General features: G+C 40.8%; 1 protein-coding gene across 1 annotated transcript in view; it reads left to right on the top strand.

The window, feature by feature from the left end:
- ROBO2 (roundabout guidance receptor 2) overlaps positions 1–26633 on the top strand; it is a 450032-nt gene that overhangs the window by 280375 nt on the left and 143024 nt on the right. The window contains exons 3-4 of the mRNA XM_068144426.1: positions 21685–21842; positions 22408–22528. Coding sequence (XP_068000527.1) covers positions 21685–21842; positions 22408–22528 — 279 coding nt within the window. The remainder of the gene's footprint in view (positions 1–21684; positions 21843–22407; positions 22529–26633) is intronic.

Raw genomic sequence — 26633 nt, 5'->3', positions numbered from 1 at the left:
ATAGAGGGCAATGGGGTCACCCCTGAGCCTCCTCTTCTCCAGGCTAAACAATCCCAGCTCTCTCAGCCTCTCCTCATAGGCCTTGTACTTGTATGGGTCTCCACCAACCCAGTCTTTATTTCCCTACAAGGCTTCAAATTATGCAGAATTTTTTTTACACTAACCATCAACATTTGATTGCAATAAGTATTAGCTTCATTTAATTTCTTCTTCTAGACTCTCAAGTAGTATTTCTGCATGCCTTTAATCACAATTTGAACCATTTCATTATAGGGAGGAGTGAAACAACACTTCTTTCTCAAAGTCTTTGAGACTTGTTCTGACCATTTTAGATTTCCAAAGTTCAGTTTACCGTTGCTAGTAGGTTACCAATAAATAATGGTGATGTTCAGCTATCTTACTGAAATTATTCAGAAATGCTTATAGAAAAAAAAATCTTCAAAGCTACCTCTGTCTATAGCCCCCATAGTCTGTGTAGTGTTCAATTACAGTTAGAGTCCCACTTTCCAGGTGATGTATTTAGCCCTTGCAATTATTAAATTCCACCCTCCTTGAAATATCACTCTGTTGTGATGGAAGTTCCATAATAGCAAAGTTAGGAGGCTCCATTCTTGGGTACCAGCTTTATGTTCCTTTTCCACCTCCCTTCCATCTGGATAAGAATGCTTTCTAATTACTTGTTGTTTTCCAGATCACTCGTGGTCTTTGCTCCCATGCTGAGTGGAGATTACACTCTCCTATTAGCCCTTTTAAGGTCCAAGGAATGCCAACCATGCCATGTGTGAGCAATCTGCAGACACCATTAGCCCTGCTTGAGTAGCTCTTGATAACACTCGCTATGAAGTCAATTAAAGACGTCAGGGGGTGGGCTGGACTGCTTCTTTTTACTAACAACTCTCATTGGGGGGTGGGAGATGGGAAGATGGAACAGGTGATTTTTAGTATTTTAAATAAGATATGGCAAAAATACCCCTACTAGATCTCTCCTCTGTTCAGCATTCAGTCCTGTCTCTTTCCTCCCTTTCCTTATTTCTGCAATCTCTGGCAGATATGCCATTTTATGAGTATGGAAGAAGCAATAACTACAAATCTCAACAAAAGAAATCTGGACAGACAGTAATGACAAGAGAAATCAGATTAGTGTTTCATAAGTGAAAGGAAGTCTTGGACAGTCATTTTTCAGAGCATACTCTGATCACAGGCAGCCCTCTCCTCATGATTTGGACTGAATTGAGGATGCTTTCCCTTTTGTGGACATGAAGTGTGGGACATGCAGTTTGTAGGCAAGTAGTACTATACAGCGTGGGAAACTTAAGAGTTTATAAATGATCAGGAAGACAAGAGTCTTTAAAGAATTAAATAGAGTATGGTGTTATTCTCCCTGCGTTTATATATAAGCTTTAAGCAGCTGTGAAACAGTACATGTCTAGGGAGTGCACTAGTGAAGCTGGTGTGTGGCCTTCAGCATCTGTGTTTTCAGTGGTGATGCTAAATACCACTGACAGGTACCTCCAAAAGTGCAAGAGCAGGTGTTTCATAAATGAAATATAAATACAGAGTGAGGTACATATAAGTTGTAATAACTTTAAAAAAATTCACACCCCAGTTCATACTTTCAAATGGATTTTCAAGTAAAATATGAGGGCAAGTATTGGTGCTCTTCAATGAATGTCATTATGCAAATTTCACACAGAAATATTAGGAAAACAGAAATGTAAAAACAGTTCTGTTTTTCACAGTAAAAGATCCAGTTTGTGATGCTTTCTGCTGGGTTTTTTTTTTGTTTGGTTTGTTCATTGTTTGTTTGTTGGTTTGGTTTGGGATTTTTCCTTCTGTGTGTGATGGTTTTCATTATTATGCTACAGATTTTACAAGGGGATGTAAGAGTGTAGAGTTCACCTTCCCTTTTCCAAGGTTTTACTTTGTATAGACAGTGAAAACCTGAGTTTTAAACTGAGTCAGGATATATTTCTGCTCTAGAAACCACCATTATGGTTGAGATTTCTTCCAAGAAGGCAACAAAAGGTCTTCCAATGTTTTTGAACAAATGTTCTTCCTGGCATGAAGTTTGCATCACTCAAGTGTCTTTATACTTGACAGGGACTGAAAATGAAGACAAAACCCCAAAATCACTATTCAGGTCTTCCATTTTTCTTCTATGATCCACAAGGTATTCAGGTGCCATTTTGGTAAATAGATTCATTAGGTTAAAAAAGCCATCATACATTTGCAAACAGCAGCATCCTGGCCTGTATCAGGAACAGTGTGGCCAGCAGAAGCAGGGAGGTCATTCTGCCCCTGTACTCAGCACTGGTTAGGTTACACCTTGAGTCCTGTGTCCAGTTCTGGGCCCCTCAGTTTAGGAAAGATGTTGAGTTGCTAGAATGTGTCCAGAGAAGGACACCAAAGCTGAGGAGGGGTTAGGAGCACAAGCCCTATGAGGAGAGGCTGAGGGAGCTGGGGTTGCTTAGCCTGGAGAAGAGGAAGCTCAGGGGAGACCTTATTGCTGTCTACAACTACCTGAAGGGAGGTTGCAGCCAGGTGGGGGTTGGTCTCTTCTCCCAGGCAACCACCAACAGAACAAGAGGACACAGCCTCAAGCTGTGCCAGGGGAGGTTTAGGCTGGATGTTAGGAAGAAGTTCTTCATAGAAAGAGTGATTGGCCATTGGAATGGGCTGCCCAGGGAGGTGGTGGAGTCACCATCACTGGAGGTGTTTAGAAAGAGACTGGATGAGGTGCTTGGTGCCATGGTTTAGTTGATTAGATGGTGTTGGGTGATAGGTTGGACTCAATGATCTCGAAGGTCTTTTCCAACCTGGTTAATTCTATTCTATCGTGCAGCATAGATGCATGCATCAGAGAGGCACTTTGTAAGAATGCATTATAGAGTGTTTGAACAAGAGGTCGTTTGATGCATTTTGGGATGACCATGATATCATAGTTTCATAGTTTTATTCAGGGTTGGAAGGGACCACACAGATCATCTAGTTCCAACCCCCCTGCCATGGGCAGGGACACCCCACACTAGATCAGGCTGGACAGAGCCTCATCCAACCTGCTCTTAAACACCTCCAGGGACGGGGCCTCGACCACCTCCCTGGACAACCCATTCCAGGGTTTCACCACTCTCATGGTGAAGAACCTCCTCCTCACATCTAGCCTGAATCTCCCCACCTCCAGCTTCATTCCATTCCCCCTAGTCCTGTCACTACCTGAGATCCTGGATCGTAGTGCAGGAGAGTTCAAAACACCATTTGTATCTGGCAGTTATTTTTCTACATAAAAAAAAAAAAAAGAAAAAATAATCTGAAATGGTTAGTTTAAATTCTTGAAGCATTTTCAGTTCACAGCGGCACAGCACTTGTGTTAAAGCTCCCTTCATGTCCTGCTGGTGAACATCTCTTGTCTCACTATGGCTTCTTTCTCCCCGCAGCAGCAAGGGGATGCAGTGCATAAAATTACTCAGGCAGCACAAGAACACTGTTCCTGTATATTTATATTTAAAAAACTATTCTACCAGCTCTGAATTAAAATAGTAGCAACTCTCTTTGCTTATGAGTTCATAAAATTAATGTAGTAGCTTCTGCTTTTGAGATTTGGACATGCGCGGCCATGGTGTCACAAATCTTGAACTAACAGCACTTGTGCTTACATCTCTTTGCTAAATGTTGGATTTCAGAGACTGGACATCCCTCCCATTTATGGTAATTTAAAAGTGAGGAATTTTCTGTAATGATTTTATTTTTAACCTTTTTTTCTGGTTCAATTTACTCAGTGCTCATATAGGGAAAGACTAGTCAATGTAATAGGTAATTACTTACCTCTCTTTTATTTCTTACCCTTTCTTTCTTTCTCTTTTTTTTCCCTCCTCTCCTTTCTTTGTTTCTCCTCAGCATTCCATCTATCTTCTATTTCAGATTTATGACATCTCATTTAATTTTACTTAGTCAATAGAAGGAAATACAATGGAGTGGGATTTCAACATTTGTACTCATTGTGCCAGTTACTTATTTGCAGAATTATGTCTTTTCAGCCATCTTGCTGAGTGGTAGAGAGAAATTACTTATCTGCTAGTATGTGCAATAAAGATAAAATGTGATGTTGTTTACTCAGCTGAAAAGGCACATTATTTGTTTTCTTTTGGAATAGCTGAGAACATGACATGTAAATTAATGTCAAAGCAGCAATGAGCATCTGCCTCAGAAAACTTTGATTTGCAAAAGGATTAATAAAGAAAATTTAGAAATATGATGTTACTTATTGTATTAAACAACACTTTTCAGCCTGTGCAGTGATCTCTCACCAAGTAACTGCCCTGGATTTATTTTCACAAATTTTATGAAGATGCACATTACAGAATTGTCATTTGGACCAACTGTGTGAAGAACTATACAAAGTACATAAAGAAAACTACAAAAATCCATGAGACTGATTCTTTTTAAGTAATCAAAAGAGTGAGCAGAAGAAGTCTCGTCACCCATTTACATCTGGAAATTGAGATCAGTTAATTGTCCAGCCTCAGCCCAGAAGACTACGCTAAACCAAATAACTTGAATTCTTTTTGTATCAGCCTGGTAGCACACAAATGCTGTCCTAATACATATAAATGGGTTTCTTTGCATGTTTGAGGAGGCAGTGACTGTTGGTTTACTCAACAGCTGCTGAAAATGTTAAGCCTGGCTAATACTTCACTTTTTTCTTCAGATTTTTTCTTTGTTTGTTTATTCTAGTCTGTTATTTTCCTGGACTCAGCACTGGTTAGTCCACACGTTGAGTACTGTGTCCAGTTCTGGGCCTCTCAGTTTAGGAAGGATGTTGAGTTGCTGGAAGGTGTCCAGAGAAGGGCAACAAAGCTGGGGAGGGGTTTGGAGCACAAGCCCTGTGAGGAGAGGCTGAGGGAGCTGGGATTGCTTAGCCTGGAGAAGAGGAGGCTGAGAGGAGACCTTATTGCTGTCTACAATTCCTTGAAGGTAGATTGTAGCCAGGTGGGGGTCCTCCCAGGCACCCAGCACCAGAACAAGAGGACACAGTCTCATCCTGCTCCAGGGGAGGTTTAGGCTGGATGCTAGGAAGAAATTCTTCATAGAAAGAGTGACTGGCCATTGGCATGTACTGCACAGGGAGGTGTTTAAGAGAAGATTGGATGGGGTACTTGGTGCCATGATTTAGTTGATTAGATAGTGTTGGATGGTAGGTTGGACTTGATTTCAAAGGTCTTTTCCAACCTGGTCTGGTCCATTCCATTCCATTCCATTCCATTCCATTCCATTCCATTCCATTCCATTCCATTCCATTCCATTCCATTCCATTCCATTCCATTCCATTCCATTCCTACTAAGAGTATAGAAGTTGAAAGTGTATAGACTCCTTTTTTCTGTTGTTTCCCTTGCATTGACATGCCTGCCTTCAGCACTGATATTTAAGTTTAGTTATCTCTTTGGCATGCTGTTCAACTGTCCTGAGAAGCTGTAAAAATCTTATAGTGCATTGTGATGCATATATGTTAAAAAATATAAGGATTTAATGGGAGGGGAAATAATGTTTGAAAGCCATAGAAAAGAGCAGTAGTTGGTATTAAATTAAAGACCTCATGGAATTTTAAGTGGAATTATATTATATAGTTCCTTTAATGACTCAAAGCTTCAAAGCTGTATCTGTCTGATCTGTTGAGTCTAGGCAGCACACACTGGTAATGTATACCAGTTTTTATAATAACCCTTCTTCAGCAGTTTAAGTGAACATTAGGAAAATATCTTCCACATATCATGTCATATGGCAAATAATGGACATTTGATACTCTAAGTGCTGTGGTTACTGAGATGTGATTTTTACCATTAGTTTTGACTGTTTTCTCAATACATTTTTACTTGCTACTGTGAGGGGATATACTGAAAATGAGCTTGGACCTTTAACTTCCATGTTGAACTTCTCTAAATCAGCACAGCAACTTCTTCCAATAGAGATTCTTAAAATAAATGTGAGGAGGTTTTGGTGTTAAGTGCAAATCTATTAATCATGCCTAACCATAAGAATATAAACCACTACGGTGCATGCAAATCCTACTCCTTATGCACATACTTGGCCAGAACTCTATTGTTGGTACTCTCAGCCTTGTGCTATTAGTGAAATGCAAGATGGGATGCATATAGTAAGGACTATAGAAGGCAAGTCCTTTTGTCATAGAGCTAGGACAGTCCCTGTGAAGAGGAAAAGTAGAAAAGCAGAGGTGAAGCTACAGTACTGCTGTATAATCTGTACCCTGGTTTGTGGGCTTCTGCCTCAAAACATGGGGTAAGGCAGATTCAGAGTTACTCTGACACACTCTAAATCATAGAATCAATGAAGTTGGAAAAGACCTCAAAGATCACCAAGTCCAACCTGTCACCCAACACCTCATGACTACTAGACCATGGCACCAAGTGCCACGTCCAATCCCCTCTTGAACACCTCCAGGGATGGTGACTCCACCACCTCCCTGGGCAGCACATCCCAATGGGCAATCACTCTCTCTGTGAAGAACTTTCTCCTCACTTCGAGTCTAAACCTCCCCTGGTGCTGCTTGAGACTGTGTCCTCTTGTTCTGGTGCTGGTTGCCTGGGAGAAGAGACCAACCCCCACCTGGCTACAACCTCCCTTCAGGGAGTTGTAGACAGCAATAAGGTCACCCCTGAGCCTCCTCTTCTCCAGGCTAAACAACCCCAGTTCCCTTAGCCACTTCTCACAGGGCTGTGCTTGAGGCCTCTCACCAGCCTCATTGCCCTTCTCTGGACACGTTCAAGAGTCTCAATGTCCTTCTTAAATTGAGGAGCCCAGAACTGGACACAGTTCTGGGTCCCAATTGCTCTCTGCCCATGTATTCTATCATATGCCAGCATATAACAGTAATAAATGATGAGAATTATAATAAGGCTTTACCCTTGAAAGACTCATGCCTATTTCCTGGATGCCCCTGGTGAATATTGGATGAATATTATATGACTTTGTTGGAAAGTCTGACTTGCAAAATATATTGGGGGGAATTTTGGCGTATTATTTTGTCCAGAAATTTGCCAAGGACCTCGGCTGTGACATATTTTAACATCAGTGCCGGTATCACTCTTGCTTGATTCTGTAAACTGTATCAACATGAGCGCTTCTCCCAATTGAAAAAAAAACACAACAGGGAGGAAGCAAGAACAGAAAATTATTTTTAGAAAATGCATTTTTAATTACTGAACTGCTTAATTATTGAGTACTACTGAAAATATCCTGCGAATCTCATCACTATGCAAATGTATTCAGTTTTGGAAACAATTAAATGATAATAAAGCATTCTTTTTTTTTCTTTTACAACATATTACTGTAATGAAGCTGTTACCTCTCAGTGTGCATTTTAATGAGTTTTAAGTAACATTTTAATGAGCTCAACATTACCATAAGCCCAAGGATTAGACAAAATTGAATTTACCAGGAAAAGGGAAGGGTTCATTAAGAGTTAATTATATAGTTTAAGAATAACTATAATTCATTTTATACTGTCCCATCACCCCAGAATCCAACAGTAGATCTGTTTTTATTAATAGGTGTAGAAATGCCTTTATTATATTGACATAAAAACTTGGGGCTTGCACACTGCTGCTCAGATTTCCAATGAAAGTTTCTGTACTGAAATCCCTGGGTCAACTTGGTTCTTATCCATCTCATTATTACTTCTGAGGGGAAAAAAAATACCAAGCTTTGTTTTATTGATTTGTAATTCCACCTACAATTTTTATAAACATCATGAGCAGTGAAGGCAAAGTTTAATGGGTTTAATATTGTCAGGACAGTCTGAAGGCAGGTTATGAATAAATGTCTTGGATTTATTACTTCTAAAAGGGTAGAACAGATCTGAATCCAAATTGCCAGCTCTGCTGACATGCCCACTCCAGCAGTGATCTGTTGAATGTCTGCAGTCCAGGCTCCTGGATGCCTAGAAATTGCAGGTAAATTCTCACAGAACAGATCTGCGCTATCTGCAAGGCACATGCAGCTGAACATCCAAATTGTCAAGCCCTGCAAAATGCAGAGTTAAACTGCTCATGCTCAGTAAGTTCACTTACACAGCGGATTTACTGCTTTGCATCTGTCAACATTGGCATTCTTGTTTAACTGTTTGAAAAAGTATGGAGGGTTGTAGTTCAGTGCCCAGAGTTGTCTGCTTAGAAAAGAATGAGAAACAAATGTTAAAATCCCAAGCAAAGTGTCAGTTGTGCTGAATTAGCATAGTGCTCCCTTGATTATACGATAGCCCTGTGACCTGATGCCAAAGCCTTGTAGTGGGGTGAGGGAAGCCTGGGGGGGGGGGGGGGGGGGGGGGTGGGGATTGAAAGCATTGATGACTTTCAGTAAAATGGAAGTACACTGCTTGTGTTGAGGATAGAGCATTCTACCAAATGTCTGTTTGACAGAGGAAAATCATGAGCTATGTCAGCAATTAGGCTTGACTCCTGCAAGTGCCAGATCCAAAAGTGTGCCCCAGGAATGGCAGTTCTGACTGCTCAGCTTCAAATGCTAAGGGGAGCCTGCAGACCTTACAACAGAAGTCAGGGTACTGGTGGCATTCTAAAAGAAAGTCTAATTAGTACCTTGGATCAAATAGGTGCTCAAAAGGAAATGTAAAGAACTATTAGGCAGGTAATAAATTCTGTGTATGAGAGGAAGTAAGCAAAGTGCCATTGAATACCGAATTATGAGCCACATTGTACCAAAGTTCCATTTGTTCAGCAGCAGAAGTGTTTCCATCTCTTCTGAGTTGTTTCCAGCTGATCCGTCTGTTGCTAAGGAAGGAAGCCCAAATGAGTAGAATCACATTGTAAAAATCAAACATATACCAGCTATTGCCTGAGTGGTTTTTAGCTCCCCAAAAGCTCACCTCTCGGTATGAATGTGGCAGCACAGCCAGGCATGTGGAAGTCCTCAGAGAGAAACTGAAAATGTTCTGCACCTACATCTGGAATTGTTCAGAAAAGGAGGAGCAGAGCTACAAAGGTCCTCCTCAAGGGAGAGGTTAATTCAATTTGCCTTAATTGAACTGCACAAGCAAACCAGAGAATATTTCCAGTTCTCCTGGTCTCAGAGAAATCCCACAGCATGCACTGGTTACATGAGCTATTGTATTTTATATATTCCTTATTCTAAATATAGGGAAGTAGAATGCCTAGTTTAACAATACATTTTTCCTTGGTGGAAAATCTGGTTTAAATAGTGCTATTCTCTGCTGGCCACTTATTTCCTCTGCTTCTAATAGCTTGTCATTCTCTCAGCTGCTTATGGATCAGGCTGTGAACTGGGTCAGTCAAGTGATCTGGGTTAAAAATGTTCCAAACAGGTTTTTCTTTTCTTTCCCCCCACCCTCTTTTTTTTTCCTCTTTTGGTCTAATTGGCATGGAAGAAAATATTTGTAATACTTGGCTTAAAATCTGTCCCAGGTGAATACTGTGGCAGGCTAAAAATTCTTTCCATCCAACCCTGTCTAGTCTAATAATCTAATCTGCCTATTTCAATATTGTGCTTTGTATATCATGTGGTGCTTGAATACTTTATCTTGTCAGGATAGCCACCTGTTTTCTAATGCAATTGAAGGATGACAATAACTATATAAATGTACACAAGTGAAACATTTAATGGGAGTTGCAGACAGGTAACTAACAACACTGGTGCTATGTACATAGCTTAACTCCATGCTAAGGTGTGAAATGAATGACTTAAATGTGCCAGGAAGTTCCCATTTAATGTAATATTCATTTCAAGATGTAGTTATAAACTGTGCCATGCTGGAATAGATTCTTTGTTACACCAGTAGTTTATGCACAAAAAGCCAAAGGAAGAGGAAAGATTGTGGAAATGGATTTATATTCTAATTGTGGGATTAACAGAGGTCTTTTAGACAGCAAAGAAAACTGAGCCCTTCAGAGGCCTCGAGCACAAGCCTTAGGAGGAGAGGCTGAGGGAGATGGGATTGTTTAGCCTGGAGAAGAGGAGGCTCAGGGGAGGGAGACCTTTTTGATGTCTACAACTACCTGAAGGGTGGTTGTAGCCAGGAGGGGGTTGGTCTCTTCTCCCAAGTAACCAGCACCAGAACAAGAGGACACAGTCTCAAGCTGCACCAGGGGAGGATTAGGCTGGATGTTAGGAAGAAGTTCTGCACAGAAAGAGTGATTTGCCATTGGAATGGGCTGCCCAGGGAGGTGGTGGAGTCACCACCACTGGAGGTGTTCAAGAGGGGATTGGATGTGGCACTTGGTGCCATGGTCTAGTAGTCATGAGGTCTTGGGTGACAGGTTGGACTTGATGATCTTTGAGGTCTCTTCCAACCTCATTGATTCTATGATTCTATGATCTGAAGGGATGCTACAGCTTTTGAGTAACACACCTGTTAGAGGCTCCTTTACAGGCACATCTTTGTTTCTTCCCTATAGTCTGGAGTAAACAATTATTTGAGTTGTTTGCTATTTCCCTCTTATTGTAAAGCCATCAGCACATGCATAGTTACCTTGATTTTCTCTTGTATTGAACTGCCAGTGGAATATTCAGCACCAAGGGCCGAGGATTTATTTTGTTCTTCTAGTTTTACTGTAATGTTTGTTTTCCTGTTTCACAGAACGTGCTGTACATGCAGTAGCACTTTGGGAAAGTCATATTGTCTGGAAAAATAGGATTGTTTCACCTTTACTGCAAATCAGAACATTATGCTACTATATTTTCAACAGCTTGTCTGGGAGCTGGTGTAACCAGTCAGCTAAAGGTCATTTTGAGTCTCAGCCACAGCAATAGTGTGACTGGAGGGTGGAACTGGACACCCAGATCACGGTATCCCTTTGGGTGCGGAAGCTCCCCTTTCAAAATTGTTGCCTCAGGCTATTACAGTTGGTCTTTGCTCCTGCTTCTTTAGTTTCTTTTCTTTCCTCTTGCACAATGTAGTGAATAATAATGAGGGCAATGTGGAATCTTGCATTCTTTTTGACATTTGAAAATCAGTGGGAGAGTTATATTTAATATTGTAGAGAATAAAATTCCTTCTGCTAGTTGAGGAGATCAAAACTGCAAATGATTTCCTGCACATTATGCTAGTCTCTTCTTTATTTTGCTTACAGTTACAGATTTGGGGCTTCCTTTCCATGTTTAGACCATAGAAAACTACTGTTCTGTCTAGTTGCTTTTGAATTATTTCCTAGTTGGTAGCATTTTGACAGAACTCCAATGACTGTCCTAAGAGCATTTAATATAGGATGTACATGTCCTGTTACTCCTTTATTTCTTTAGAGCTCTGGAAACCTCAATTATGCAGAGTGATCTGATGATAAGTGACAAATAGATTATTTTGCAGTGTTCAAGACAAGCCAGAGGGGAAAAAAAAAAAGTCATCTAACATTTTTTTGGTCAGTTGTTAAATTTGAAAGGAGCCTTTTATGAGGGAAGAATGCAATGATGAAACCTCAAAAAACCCAAAACAAAACAAAGCACCTCAGTTCTTGAACACTGAAAGAAAAAAGTGTTCTTACTGTCTTCAGAAATGGCAGAGTTGGAGTTCTAATGAATTATGTCTTTGAACCATACATCCTTGGGTTTTTTTTTTTTTTGGGGGGGGGTTGATTGTTTGCTTTATCCTTTTCATTTACTGTAGAGTATTAAAATGGTATTGAATTAAAAGAATAGCAATCATAAGTGGTAGGGAAGTTTGAGGGTGTGGGTGTGCCAGCAGGAGCAGGGAGGTGATTCTGCCCCTCTATTCAGTACTGGTTAGTCCACACCTTGAGTCCTATGTCCAGTTCTGGGCCCTTCAGTTTAGGAAAGATGCTGAGTTGCTGGAATGTGTCCAGAGAAGGGCAGCAAAGCTGGTGAGGGGTTTGGAACACAAGCCCTATGAGAAGGGGGGGAGGGAGCTGGGGTTGCTTACCCTGGAGAAGAGGAGGCTCAGGGGAGACCTTATTGCTGTCTACAACTACGTGAAGGGAGGTTGTAGCCAGGACAGGCTTGGTCTCTTCTCCCAGGCAATCAGCACCAGAACAAGAGGACACAGTCTCAGGCTGCACCAAGGGAGGTTCAGGCTGGATGTTAGGAAGGAGTTTTTCAAAGAGAGATTGCCCATTGGAATGTGCTGCCCAGGGAGGTGGTGGAGTCACCATCACTCGAGGTGTTTAAGAGGAGACTGGATAGGGCACTTGGTGCCATGGTTTAGTTGATTGGATAGTGTTGGATGATAGGTTGGACAATTAAAGAAGGCACACAGGGGTCAATTGCAGCAGGAAACACTACTGCTGAGCTTCTGTGCAATGATATGCCTGTTTGTGGGACACAAGGCCAGCCAGACCTATGGAGCAAGCATGTTTAAACACCATCTGGCAAGCACCCCAAAATGGCCTATTGACATGGGGACGGTTTGCAGGATGGGAATTTGGTATTCATGAAGCAGCAGACAGCTCCAACTGGTTCTACATACAGGCTGTGGATGTATCTCATGCTTTGTATCTAATGAAGTGTGGCTGAACAGTCCTCTTGCAATGGCATTATGAAAGCTTCTCAAGAAATACGTGCCTTGCTGCATCTGCTCAAATACCTTTTCCATGCTGAGATTTGAATACAGCAACACAAAAGCCTCAACAAGTATGATCCTGCTCACAAAAAGGGGAAAAAAAGAAAGAGTGGATGAGTTTTATCTTATAATTATCACATAAAACTTGATCAGGTTTAGGCATGGATGGGTGGAAAGAATTCCTATGTTGGGCAACAGCCATTTGCCTAATGTGCCTAAAGTATAGCAGCAATGTGACAGTGACCCCCTGCCAAGATGGGAAAGCGTCCCAGCTGTTGTGTATGTGTTGTGCATGTGTACACAAGAAGTTTATTAGAGGCTATTCACACTTCAGTGGACCTTGGAGATTGCAGTCTTTATTATATTGGTTAAATGAAGCATATAACATTCTATATTTCTCATACAAGAAATATTCATTCATTTGTATTTGTTTTCACAATTCTCATCTGTTCTTATTGCTTTGTTTTACTGAGAGCACATCAACGTTTCAGGTGTTTTGGCTGGCCTTGAACTGGAAGCCCAGGGGCCTGAAGCAGCTAGAGTATTTGCAGAAGAGCCAACTTCAGTCTGGAAACAGGCAAAAATGTGACTGCTACTTTAAACTCTAAGTGGTGTTTGTTAGGTTGAGCATAGTGCTGCAAGTACCTGGCAAAGCTACTTTTGTATTCACAGTAGTAAACTTCCATGGTATTATACTGTGTTTTCTGAACTTACTAATTAAATCTATAATCTGGGGAATATTTGTGCTATACTCTGAATTTATAGTGCAGTTTCTGCGTGCTGTGTTGAAGCGCTGAATGAAAGGCTCCCACGTGAATTTCATTTGTGTGTCTCTGACAATAACATGTGAGGGTTTGGGGATGTCATTGTTTTTGAGAATTAGTTGTATATTTCTAATTCTTTGAAGTTTAGGGTTTCCCTTACTTTTAAATTTTGCTTACTAGAGCCTAAGAATGGCTGTGCTGCAGTAAAGCAACAGTCTAACCAGGCCAGTCTGTCATATTTTTGACAGTAGCCTGCAAGAGATTCCAGGGGATTACCTCTTTCACCAAACACAATCCTCCCTACTGCATTGCTGGGAGAGAAGTATTATTGCTGTGATTTGAAGAGTCTTCTAGTGCTTTTGGTGGAACTAGTCCCATGTTATAGAATAGAATAGAATAGAATAGAATAGAATAGAATAGAATAGAATAGAATAGACCAGACCAGACCAGACCAGACCAGGTTGGAAGAGACCTTCAAGATCATCGCATCCAACCTATATCATCCAACACCACCTAATCAACTAAACCATGCAACAAAGCACCTGTGACCCTCCAGAGGAGGGAATTTCGTTCCTGTATTATTGTTTTTTTTACTTTGCTGTATATTTCTTTATATATGTTGTAAATACTGTAAATTGTGTACATATCCTGCATTTCTCCAAATTGCTTGTAAAATATAGCATTTTTTTTCCTTTCGCTTCTCTGGCTGGCTAGCTGTGGTTTTTTTTCTTCTTTGTGGGGGAGAGAAGGCTAGGTCTTTCTCTCCAAACCACCACAGCACCCTATCAGGTCTTCTCCTGAACACCTCCAGTGATGGTGACTCCACCATCTCCCCGGGCAGCCCATTCCAATGTGCAATCACTCTCTCTGTGTAGAACACGGAGACACTAATTGATGCACAGAAGACACTAATTCAGCTGTAATGTGGTGGGGGGTTTTGAAGCTGTGCTTGGTTCCACATCTGATAGTCACATTAGTGGAAAAACTAAACCAAACCTGCCCCCAGTTCTTTTTAAATTTAGTCCATTACATATGAAGGGCACATAAAAGCTAATGTCAGCCTTCAGTTTAAAGGATCATTAAATAACTTTTCTAGGAACCTGCTAAATGTCTGATCCTTGTTAAATCTTAAGACTTACAACGGATCATGCACGTTTTTCACGAGTCATTTTCTGCAGTCCTGGTACTATTTCTTCCAGAAAGTCTATGAACTTTTAAGCAAGTGACAGTTTTCAGTTTCAATGAAATAAAGCTCTTGGTAACATATCTCTTGTTAGCATTAGCAGTCTGTGAAGTGCATTCATCAAGAGTGATTATGCTTTAAGAATAAGGAAAAAAGAAATCTGCTCTGCATCCTAGAGGAGAAAAAAATTCAACATATTATGTTGTATAGCTTTAGATTTCTGAAATGACTTAAATGTGGTCTGCAGGATATTTGCATTCGTAAAGAATAGTTGGTTGTGCTCATTGCCTCCCTTTGCCTTTTTTTTTTTGACTGTCAAAACACAGTGATGCTTTTCAAGATTTATAGCAGATGGATAATGAGATCGCTGACAACTGCAGCATTCAGAATATGTTGGTAGAAGAAGGCAGGACTTTGAAGAAGAGGAAAGGTTATTGGGGCTTCGTTGCAACAAAGACAGGTGATAGAACTTGGCTATCAGTCAGGAATCAGGAATACTTTTTTTTTTCCAAATTAGATAAATTTCCACTCTTCATGCTAGCTGGTAGCCAGATAAAATCTTTCACAAAAAAATTGTGGGGATGTCCAGTTGCATTCAAGTGATCACAATGAGTCACAAGAAAGGCAAGGTCATTATACAAGTTTTCAGTAAGTATATTCGGGCTGTATTGCATACACTTAATTCAGCACAAATAGCAGCCTTTAAAAATTCTGAAAGAAATTATAAACTAACATCAGCAATAGCTATCATTCATATACCCCTGTAATTGTGTAAAAGGGAAAATAGGTTGGCAATGCCCTTAATTGGGTTGACTGTTGAAGACTGAAATTTAGAGGAGAGAAACCCCCCAACTATCTCCCATTGACTCCTGTTGGAATCTGTCTACTTACTTGTCAGTGTCAGTCCATGCACCTGATTCCTAATGCTGCAATTCTCTGTTCACCTGCTTTAATAGATTCTGTGTTTAGGAGCTTGAATCTCCATTTTCACATTTAAACATTAATGCTCATAGCAAAGTCCAAATTCTATAAATGCCTTTATTTGTATGTGTGAGCTGCTAGAAGTTTCAGGTGTGTCAGAATGGAGTGGTTTTTCCATATGTTGGTCTTTGCTGAAGCCTGAGAACAAAGAATAAGCCATCTTTAAGTAGAATAGAATTAGAATAGATTAGAATAGACCAGACTAGACTAGAATAGACCAGGTTGGGAGAGAACTTTGAGATCATCGAGTACAACCTATCATCTGGCACCATCTAATCAACTAAACCATGGCACCAAGCACCCCATCTAGTCTCTTCCTAAACACCTCCAGTGATGGTGACCCCACCACCTCCCTGGGCAGCACATTCCAATAGCAAATCACTCTTTCTGGGAAAGAATTTCTGCTTAACATCCAGCCTAAACCTCCCCTGGCACAGCTTGAGACTGCATCCTCTTGTTCTGTTGGTGGTTGCCTGGGAGAAGATACCAACCCCCACCTGGCTGCAACCTCCCTTCAGGTATTTGTAGACAGCAATAAGGTCTCCTTTCAGCCTCCTCTTCTCCAGGCTAAGCAACCCCAGCTCCCTCAGCCTCTCCTCATAGAGTTTGTGCTCCAAACCCCAAGGATTGGGGAAAAGATGCATAGTCCTTTATCATCTCTTTAAAGAAACAACAAGGCAGCTTTTCCCAGGCAGTGAACATGCAGCAGGAGCTCAGAAGCTTCCTGAGAGTCTAGTCTAGTCTAGGCTGTGATTTTGTTAAAACAGTTTTCCCTTCAGCATGTGACAGAGGCTGGAACTGAAACAAAGGGGCAGGGCAGCAGCATCCTCAAACAAAGTGTGTTATTATTCTTTATGAGGAAGGTTGTCAATGACCTCCTGTTTTTTTTCTCTCACCCCATTTCAGCAGGTGGTGCTGGCTTGCTCAGGGACCATTTCAGTAGATTATATACATTAGCCAAGTTCTGAAACACACCCTTGCACCATAGACTACCTGAAGTATAACCCCCCTTTAATCTGTACACTGCATGACATCTGGGCAGTGATTTGACATAATAATTCATGTTAATTGTGCATATCAGTATGTATCAGAGGAGAGCATCACCAAAGTGGAGAGATGAGGATTTAGGAAAATGCCTGTGAGGCAGTGCCTTGGATCAGGGCAAAGCTACCTGCATGTAGCAGGTGACCAACCTGCCACTGATGTGTCTGTTTACATTATTTATATGGGAATAATATTATCCTGAGATAAGCACAAAACAGAATAGGAGGGGGAAGATAAACTATCAGGACCCAAGTCCCAGAAGCACATTAATATTTACTTGATAACTCTTTATACCCTGCAGTCAGCACAACAGATGTAGTGGTGTTTTAAGGCATTATCATTCATTTTAAAAGGCAAAAAAGATGGTCTTTCCCTCCCTCACAGCCCTGGTAATCTCAGATGTTAGCTGTGTGTGCTGAGGGGGAGGAGGTGGAGAGCCATGCACTGGTAGGAGAAGAATGCAATTATTCCAAAGCCTCCTAACGGGCATCCACTTCTTCCTTCCAGCTTAGCTGCTCTGACCACAGTCTGGGGGCTCGTGGGACATGGACCAGATTGAAAAAGTGGAAGCAGACAGATGGTTATTTGTAATCATAATGTAAATGTAAATCCTATAAAAATGTTTTCCTTCTAAGGACCTGAAAGCTGTTGTATTGGAAAGCAGGATTAAGACATGGATATCTAGCCTAGAATAATTTTGACCCTACCACCTTCCCTCCTACCCCATAAATGTCGAGGCTTTATCTCTGCTTCCTTAAAACAAATTGCTGGACCCTTGGTCAAGGGAATTAATTCAGTTTCCATGTAATTCACTGAGTTTATGAGCATCAGTTTGACCAAGGTCTGGATTTCAGTCTAAGCTGGCAGGTGCTGGTAGGCAGTTGCCTTGGTAGCAGGGACTTCTTTTTTCTTGTTTCTCCTTGCTCTGGCAGGTGCTTGGCCTGCGAGTGTTTATCTCAGCACTGCCATTACTAGATGAGCTAGCCTTCTGTTATTATGCTCATGGGTACCTGTGAATGGCCATACAGGACTTTGCATGCCTTAAAGACTAATGTGACAGCTCACAGACATCTATCTTGTTTGAGCAGCCTCAGCTTGTTCAAGCAACAAAGAGACCGATCAAACTTTAATTAACTTTTGTCCGCAACGTCGTTGTGGTCTGTGTGTACAATTTAGCTGTCCTTCCCAGCTCTCTGGCCCCTTGGTGCCTTTTCAGACAGTGTAGTGTAGCCATCATGAAACCTTTGCCCTTCCAAGGCTTTACTTATCAAAAGGTAAGGGTATGTGAGCTACTGTCAAGCTGGCGAAAGGGAGCAGCTCCCCTCTGCATCACTGGCACCACTGGGACTGCACAGCACACTCCAGGGTCCTGCTCTGTGAGGAGACCAAATGCAATGAGGTTCCAGCATGGGCAGGCAGGACAGGTCAGGGGGCAGGCAATCTTGCTCTTTAGTGTCCCTTGTTAAATGTGGGGTAACAGCCATGCAAGAACAAAAAGAGCTGCATAACTTGTGCTAAAATTGGAAAAAAGGAAAATAAGAACACAGGGTGAGGGAGAGGAGCCTGATGACAATGTTGTGCCACTTTTTGAAATGCTAGTATGTGTTTCCTGCCAAGAGGGCCCTTAGGAGGGCTGGCTTCCCATGTGAAAAAAAAAGAGCCTCTTGCTGGTGTGTGGAGAGAGTGTTCTGCTCAGGCACACCAATAGTTATTTGGAAGTACTCAGCAATTGTGGATAATTGGCTGAGGAATATTCTGCAGCTCTCAACCATTTTTCTGTTTTCACAGACGATTGTGCCATTAGATATGGTGAATGCACTAAGCTGTGCTGCAAGTTTTCCATTTTCTGTGCTAATAAGTGTGAACTGAACTTCCAATTGATGCTTTTCCTCTGTAGCTTTCTGTGGCACTGGAGTGGGACTGAGCTCACTAGCTCAGGCTTTGGTCTCCTCTGGACCCACCTTTCCTCTTCCCTGCTCCTTCTGTCTTAGGGTGTTTGGATGTGCTAGGATAGTTGTGCTGATGAGATTAATGTCTGTACTTTGTATCATTGTTATATCTGTGAAGATAGGCTGAGAGAGCTAGGGTTGTTCAGCCTTCAGAAGAGAAGGCTCTGGGGAGACCTTACATCATTCATCAAGTACCTGAAGGGTGTCCAGGATAACTGGAGAGGGACTTTTTACAAAGGCTTGTAGTGATGGGATGTGGGGTAATAATTTTAAACTGGAAGTTAGATTTAGATTAGACATTAGGAGGAAATTCTTCACCATCAAGGTGGTGTGGCACTGGAACAGGTTGCCCAGGTAAGTTGTGGAAATGCCAACCCTGGAAGTATTGAAAGGCAGCCTAGATGGGGCTTTGAGCAACCTGGTCTAGGAGAAGATATCCCTGCCAATGGCAGGGGTGTTGGAACTACGTGATCTTTAAGGTCCTTTCCAGCCCAAACCATTCTATGATTCTATGACTGAATTAAAAGCACTGAATCATACGAATCATCAAATCATAGAATCACAGAATGGTTTGGATTGGAAGGGAACTCTGAATAACATCTAGTCCAACCCCCTCTGCAGTAAGCAGGGGTATCCTCAACTAGATCAGGCTGCCCAGAGCCCTGTGGAGACTCATTTTGAATATCTCTGGGCATGAGGCCTCAACCACCACCCTGGGCAACCTATTCCGGTGTTCCATCACCCTCATGGTAAAGTACTTGTTCCTAGCATCCAATCTAAATCTGCTCTTCTCTAGTTTGAAACCATTGCCCTGCATCCTATCACTGCAGGCCTTTGTAAACAATCTCTACCCTTCCTGTAGGCCACCTTCAGGTACTGCAAGGTAGCAATCAGGTCTTCCCAAAGCCTTCTCTCCACCAGGCATGGATGGAAATAGTGAGATATATCTATTCAAGATTTGCATATGTGCCAAGGTACAGAGCCAGATTAAGTAAACCCCTTAGCATCAATTTTGTCTTCCATTCAAGCTAGATTTGCAGCAGGACTTGGGTAAAGGATTGTGATAAAATCAAATCACCTCTTAGCATCATATTCTGAGGTTGATTGGAACCTTACACAGTTGTGAGGATGAATCACAGAAACTTAATGTAATTTGCTGTGTATCACCTCAAGAAATTATGTCTGTCAGCTTCACATAGCAGTGTGAAGTGTTAAAGGAAAATGCTTTCCTTAATATTGCTGCCAAGAATGAGGAGTCAGGAATGTGAAGTCATTATATTGTGGGATCTGCTGGTGTGCACAGGAGTTCTGTAATTGTAGAAAGAATTAATCCAATAAAAATTAATATTTGTCTTGTGTACAATAATAATGAAAGAAGATGATATTTATTCCTTTGCCAGTTACATGTAAGAGGTCATAGCATTGCCTAGAAGTACTTTTTCTTCCTGTGCATAATGATCACAGAGTCATGTGAAGATGCTTGCTAAAATATGTGATTCTGTATGAAATTTTTCCCCCCAGTTCTTTCTCTGAAATTGCTGTGGCATAAGCTTTGCAGAATGCTATAGTGCCAAATGCCAGTACTGTTTCTGTGCATCTTGAAGCTCTATACATTTAATTTCTGTGCATGAGTGATTTATATTGAGCAGAAATATTTTAAGGCTGAGTATTTTATTTGCTGGGAAAGATGTGCCAATTAGCTGTGTTACTTAATAAGTCTATGGGTTCTTCCCAGAGCTGCATTTATTGCCAACTGCATCCTGTTACTTTTCTTTTATATTTCAAAAGCAAGACCTAAGTAATCACTCCTTTTTGTGTTAGAGAAGGAATTAACTTCCAATTAATTCCCTCCTTCCTCTGGGATCTACCTGTGTATCCCAAGTTCAGTAACAATGAAAGTTACCTCATATGTCATTTTGAGTGCTGCATGTATACAGTCCACTGACCTCAGCCCACTCAGAGACCAATTCTTATGTGTATTAATCATGTTTTCTTCTGGCTTATTACAGAACAGAAAAATAGTCAGTTCCAAATGTTGGAAAGGAGCACATTTTATTAACAATAAAATCAGTAAATTATCTCAGCTTATGAAATGAGACTGAGCAATTTCTGCTGAACTCTTCCTGACTTGCCCCTTCACTAGGATACAGTGTTTGCTAATTTCTCAGAGGGCCCTGGTTCCATTAAGGGTGAGAACTGTTTTAAAGCTGTAATGAAAGCCATACGTAGCTGAAATTCAAGGAGGGAAAATGCCCTAAATTCTATTTCAGTAGCTCATCTAGAGCTATTTCCAGTTTTATGTTTATGAGAATGTCAATTAGCCTAGAGAGTAGGACACACGTGGAAGAATAATAATGAAGTGGGTATCATTTTAACATACTGAAACCAGCTAGTTGGACCTAATCCTTCTTTAGAGAAGCTTGATTTGCATAAGAAGCTGGGCTGTGTTGCCTAATTTAGTTCTCCAACAGCTCAGTGATTTAAATGCTCTTTTCTTTCAATGTAATGGGAGAGTACTGGTCGAAGTTGCAGAAATATTAGAACAAAAATATAAGTATGAAAAATATAAAAGGAAAACATCAGCTTGTTTTCTGACACCTTTCAGAACTGGTGATCACTCCAGCATGTGTTTGGTGATAACAATAACAATAATAACATAGAATAGAGTCATATAATCAACAAGGTTGAAAAAGACCTCAAAGATCATCAAGTCCAACCTGTCACCTCATGATTGCTAGACCACCAAGTGCCATGTCCAATCCCTTTTTGAACACCTCCAGGGACGGTGACTCCACCACCTCCCTGGGCAGCCCATTCCAATGGCTAACAACTCTCTCTGTGAAGAACTTTCTCCTCACCTCAAGCCTAAATCTCCCCTGGCACAGCTTGAGACTGTGTCCTTTTGTTCTGGTGCTGTTTACCTGGGAGAACTGACCAACTCCCTTGTGGCTACAACCTCCCTTCAGGTAGCTGTAGAGAGCAATAAGGTCTCCCCTGAGCCTCCTCTTCTCCAGGCTAAGCAACCCCAGCTCCCTCAGCCTCTCCTCGTAGGGCTTGTGCTCCAAACCTGATAATCACCTAATAATGGTTAAGAATTTTGTTTGTTTAATATTGAGTGTATCTGTGTATCTGTGTGTCCTCTATCTCCCCACTTCAGTGCTGTCACTTCTGTTGATTTTTCCTTTCTTTCTCCTCATTTATTGCATTAGTGCTACGGGATGACTTCCGCCAAAATCCTACAGATGTTGTGGTGGCAGCTGGAGAGCCTGCCATATTGGAGTGCCAGCCCCCTCGCGGACACCCGGAGCCTACCATCTACTGGAAGAAGGATAAAGTCCGTATTGACGACAGGGAAGAGCGGATCAGTGTAAGTACAACTCAGGTGGTTGCCTATAGACACCAGGTCCACACCGAAGCCCTGCAGCTGAGTGCAGCAGAACTTTACAGCTTTATAGCCTTTCCCGTAGGGGCTTAGAATCATAGAATTAATAAGGTTGGAGAAGACCTCAGAGACCATCAAGTCCAACCTGTCACCCAAGACCTCATGACTACTAAACCATGTCTTCAAGTGCCACATCCAATCCCCTCCCTTTTCTTAGGAGAAATGCCAATCCTCATGCAAGAAATCTGCATTGCCAAAGAGGCAACAAGAAATGTAGTCTTTGAAATGCAAAGCATCTAATGAAGAACAAACAAACAAACAAAAAGTAACAACTCTGAAATGCAGTAACAATTAATCAGTCAAATAAAATGTGTTCTAGAACTTCTTAATGATATTTAAGTATATAGGATTATAATTGTAAAGCTATGCATATATTTACAGATTAAACTTTAAAACCCCTTTGTTGTGGAACTTGCTGCCCATGAGGGCCTATTTTTTTGATGTCTTTTGTTTATCTGAAGTTAAAAATGTATTCCTTGTTTTGAAACAGATACGTGGTGGGAAGCTGATGATCTCCAATACAAGAAAAAGCGATGCTGGCATGTACACTTGTGTTGGAACAAACATGGTGGGAGAGCGAGACAGTGATCCTGCAGAGCTGACTGTCTTTGGTAAAATGACTCAAGCTTTTGTTTCTCTTCCACTGCTAATGTCATAGGCTGAGTTGACCTGTGTGACTCATCGAGATATGAGACACATCAAGGTTAGCAAAACACAATTATACTGCTTAAGCTGCATTTCACAGTTTCTGAAGAAGACCAGGTTTCAAAGGCTACAATTTATAATCATGGAGCTGTGATGGCTAAACATTTTCCTTCTAATCACATAGTTTCAATCTAATTGGAGCTCTGTAGTGATATGCATATGCTCAGAGATGGTAATGCAGGACATAATGCTGTCCTTCATAAAATTACCAAGTGTAATTAAGCTACTTTTAATACAGTTGACAATGCCTGCTTAACAGAGATTTGGACCAGTATTGCCTATTTAAATAGTTCCTTATTCCTGTGGGGTTGTGAAATCAAACCTTTATAGGACAGCACAAAAGAGCTCAGTTGATCTGTAAAAAGTCATTGGAGAAAATCCTAAGATTAGCTTTTTGAATATATAGAGATGCTTTTGTCATTTGTTTTTTAAAGGGCATGAAGCAGTTTTCCATCCTTTATTTTTTTTCACGCTGCTGAATGAATCTGAAATGAGTAGATTTACTGTGTGAAAGAGCTTTCTAACCTGGTGAGCAAGGCAAGATAGTTAGGAACATTTCCTCTATGGATAAGGTCTAGAGCAAGAATGGAGTAATACTGAACCTGGAGCTGGATCCATCCTGCCAACAACTGGATAAGAAGCAAAGCTGCAAAATTCTGCCGTGATACATTCTGCAGCCATGAGATTTCTATTTCCAATTAGCTGTGGTTTTCTAGGAATTAGTCAAGAGGTATTGAGCAAGCAAAAGAAAATCGATAAGGAAAATACCCTCCCTGCTAAAGAAAACATGTATGTGCATACAAAAGAGAAAGAGAAACAGTGTTACTGTGCCTTCCTGCTACACCTCTCTGATATCCTTGATACTGCAATTCCAAACAGGACAGCTTGTGATTCCAGTAAGATTTATCCTATCTGAAGCAGGTGCTCTTAATTTTTTCACCTTCTGCCAAACACGGTGCCATGGAAAGCTCAGTCACACATTTTGCCATCTGTATTTGTATGTATGTGCAATTCTGTGTTTCTTTCTCCAATTTAAAAAAAAAACCAAAAAACTATTATGGGATTTACAAAAGGTCTAGAAAAGTTTCTGACCACAGAATTGTCAGGGTTGGAAGGGACCTCAAGGATCATCTAGTTCAAACACCCCTACCATGGGCAGGGTTGCTTTCCACTAGATCACGTTGCTCAAAGCCACATCCAGCTTGGCCTTAAAAACCTCCAGGGATGAGGCTTCCACCACCTCCCTGGGCAGCCTGTTCCAGTGTCTCACCACCCTCATGGGAAAGAACTTTTTCCTAATGCGATAGACAAGAGCTATGAGTGATTGATTAGGATTTGCTGATCTCCAGCATTAGGAGACTTGTAAAGGCTTTTACTCTGCTTAGTCTTTTGTGGGTTCATGGAAGCATATGTCCTTTAAATCATGGACCTATTATACCTTGCAGAAAACCACAAAAAACATCTCTATTGTACTATTATGTCCTCTGCAGCCAATTCATTGAAGTTGTGCCTTTATACAGATGTAAAAGAGACATGAAATATCTTCTTCATCAGTTTAAGTACTGATAATCTCTGGTAATACTCCCTGTGGATAGCAAGCAGATTGCAGTCCTAAACTACAAAGCCTTAAGAAATCCTTAAGAAAATAATTTGTTAAAAAGCACTGAACTAGAAATAAAAACTGAGATATGCATGCAATTTCAGATCCTGCAGAGACATCAGAAGTAGTAGGTTTGGCTTAGCCTGTAAAATACTAAATAGCCAATTATAATGTTCTGATTTGATTATTTTTTTGGTACAGGATTAAATCATAGCAAACAACTTAATAAAATACAATCTAAACCTATTGTATGAATTCTGAACAAAATCAGCAACAAAGGAAATTAAATATTTGAATTAAATATTTGAATTCTTCATTATTGTGTTGAGCTGCCTAAACAAAATGGTGTTTAAAATTCCTTTCCTATTTGGGCATCCTCTATCTAAGTATTCCCTTCCTGTCTTCCTTTTTGCTGTACAAGAATAGCATTCAGTAAGCAGGCACTCAGGTTATGATCTGCTGTTTGACAAGACAATTCAGCTATCCCTATGCCTGTTTTCAGTATTCAGTATTCCTAAGGTTGGAAGGGGCCTCAAAGATTGAGTCCAACCTGTTTTCTGGCTGCCACCTGCTGTAAAGCTCTTTGACGGTGCATTGTGCTCACTGTATGGACACGTCCGTACAAAACGGAGCAGCAGAGCAGTTGCATTTGGTTTGTTGACCCCAGGCAGCAGCTCATGGATGAGTAGATGCATTCACAGTGCACTGGAGAGCATTATCCATGATGTTTCCAGGAAGCAAAGTACCTACTGGACAGTCCAGCGAGTCTAAGCACACACTTTAAACCAAATAAATCCGACAATTCTGGGCAATGCCAGATTGGCTGCTGACGTTCAGACTGAATTTACTGAGTATAGGAAAAACCATACATCTGTCACAGGTTTGAGGAACATGGTAATAGTGAAAATGTTGAGAATAATATGCTAAAAATAATACTTACATGTTTCTCATGTGTCCAACTTTAACTGGTTTCACCATACTTGAAAAGGTACTCTGTAACGAAAATTAAGATATCTTAGCTAAGAGATTTGTATCATTTAATAAAGTGGCTGGCAAGTCTACAGCTGCTGCTAATTCTGGAGAGGAATATGTATTAATTAGCTGTTTGTTAATGTCTGTATGCCTTTTTCAAATGACAAACCCCTAAACCCTTTCTGTAGTGTGAAGAAGGCCTTAGTAAATACACTAATGTGGAGGGTAAGAAACCATTTAATATTAGTTCACAAACTTTTTCAGGAACCAGCCACATGTTAGTTTTGCCTTTGCAAGTTTTTCTGTAGTACCTAATGTTAGTTTCTGTATGTGACTTGTGATAGATCTTTGGCTCCCTGTACAGTGAATTTAGCTTGAGGCATTGCCCCTGGAAAAACTGAGTCAGTGTGGTGAAACTGGCATCCCAAGGGGAAGAGCATGGAAGCCTAGCCTCAAAGATGACACCTTTCCTGAGTTTTATAAAAAATAACACCAACCCAGCAAACAAACAAACAATAAAATAGGAAGTAAGACTCTTGGACCGTTAAAGGAGAAGTCAGAAGTTCCTGTGTGAAGAATGAATTCACTTGGCTGGATATGCTGAGAGATATGTATGGATACTTCATGTAGAACTTTCACAAAACAAGTGTTTTTCCAACCTTCTCAGTGTAGGAAGCCCAGTTTTCCCCATTTAGGCACTGCTGACAGCATCCTGTTAGTGTCAGTGTAGACTTCATTTCCCAGGCCATGATTCTTCTACTAGCAGAAAATTGCCAAATTTTCCCAGGAAAATAGCACAAGCCAAACTGATTGAATAAGCAATACTTCCCCAAATGATTCCTATGTTTTGAATACTGACAGTGAATGATGCATTACAACTTTCTGAGGTTTTTCTTTTCAAGTACTATTGCAAGTTTTTGCCTTTATGAGGTTCCAAAGTGTAATCTTGGAATTAAGGAAGGAGATAGGGTCTGTCACAGAGTAATTTGGCCTTTAAAGGAATTTAATAACAAATTCATCAGTCTTAATGTTCATGAAAAGAAACAGCATGGTACTTCATTATTATGGATGAACTATTCTAAAGGCCAAATTCAGAACTGTAAGTGATACAAATTAAGCTACTCTGTTTGTGTTTGGGCTCATAGCCTTTGGCTGAAGAGAATTAAAGCAAGATGCAAAACAGAAACAGTTTCATTCCAATTTGCAAGAAAGCTTGGTTTGTAAATACTTAATATGGAGCCAGAAATTAAATAAAGGAAGAATGACTGCGTATGTTAACCTTCTGTCATACTACTGCACCATTCTCATCTAATTTTTCCAGTTGTTTTAACTATTTCAAGCTCTTTTTTTTCCTCCTTTGGACTTAAAATCCTATGTTTGAAAAGAATGTACAAAGGTATATCTTGTATATTGATTCTGAAGCTCACTGAAATCAATGA

Source organism: Melanerpes formicivorus, unplaced genomic scaffold (genome assembly GCF_026170545.1).
Source record: "Melanerpes formicivorus ecotype bairdi unplaced genomic scaffold, bMelFor1.0.p_v2 SCAF_11, whole genome shotgun sequence".
Taxonomy (NCBI): Eukaryota; Metazoa; Chordata; class Aves; order Piciformes; family Picidae; genus Melanerpes; species Melanerpes formicivorus.
Note: the sequence above shows the minus strand (reverse complement) of the source record. Positions and strands in the feature narration are given on the sequence as shown.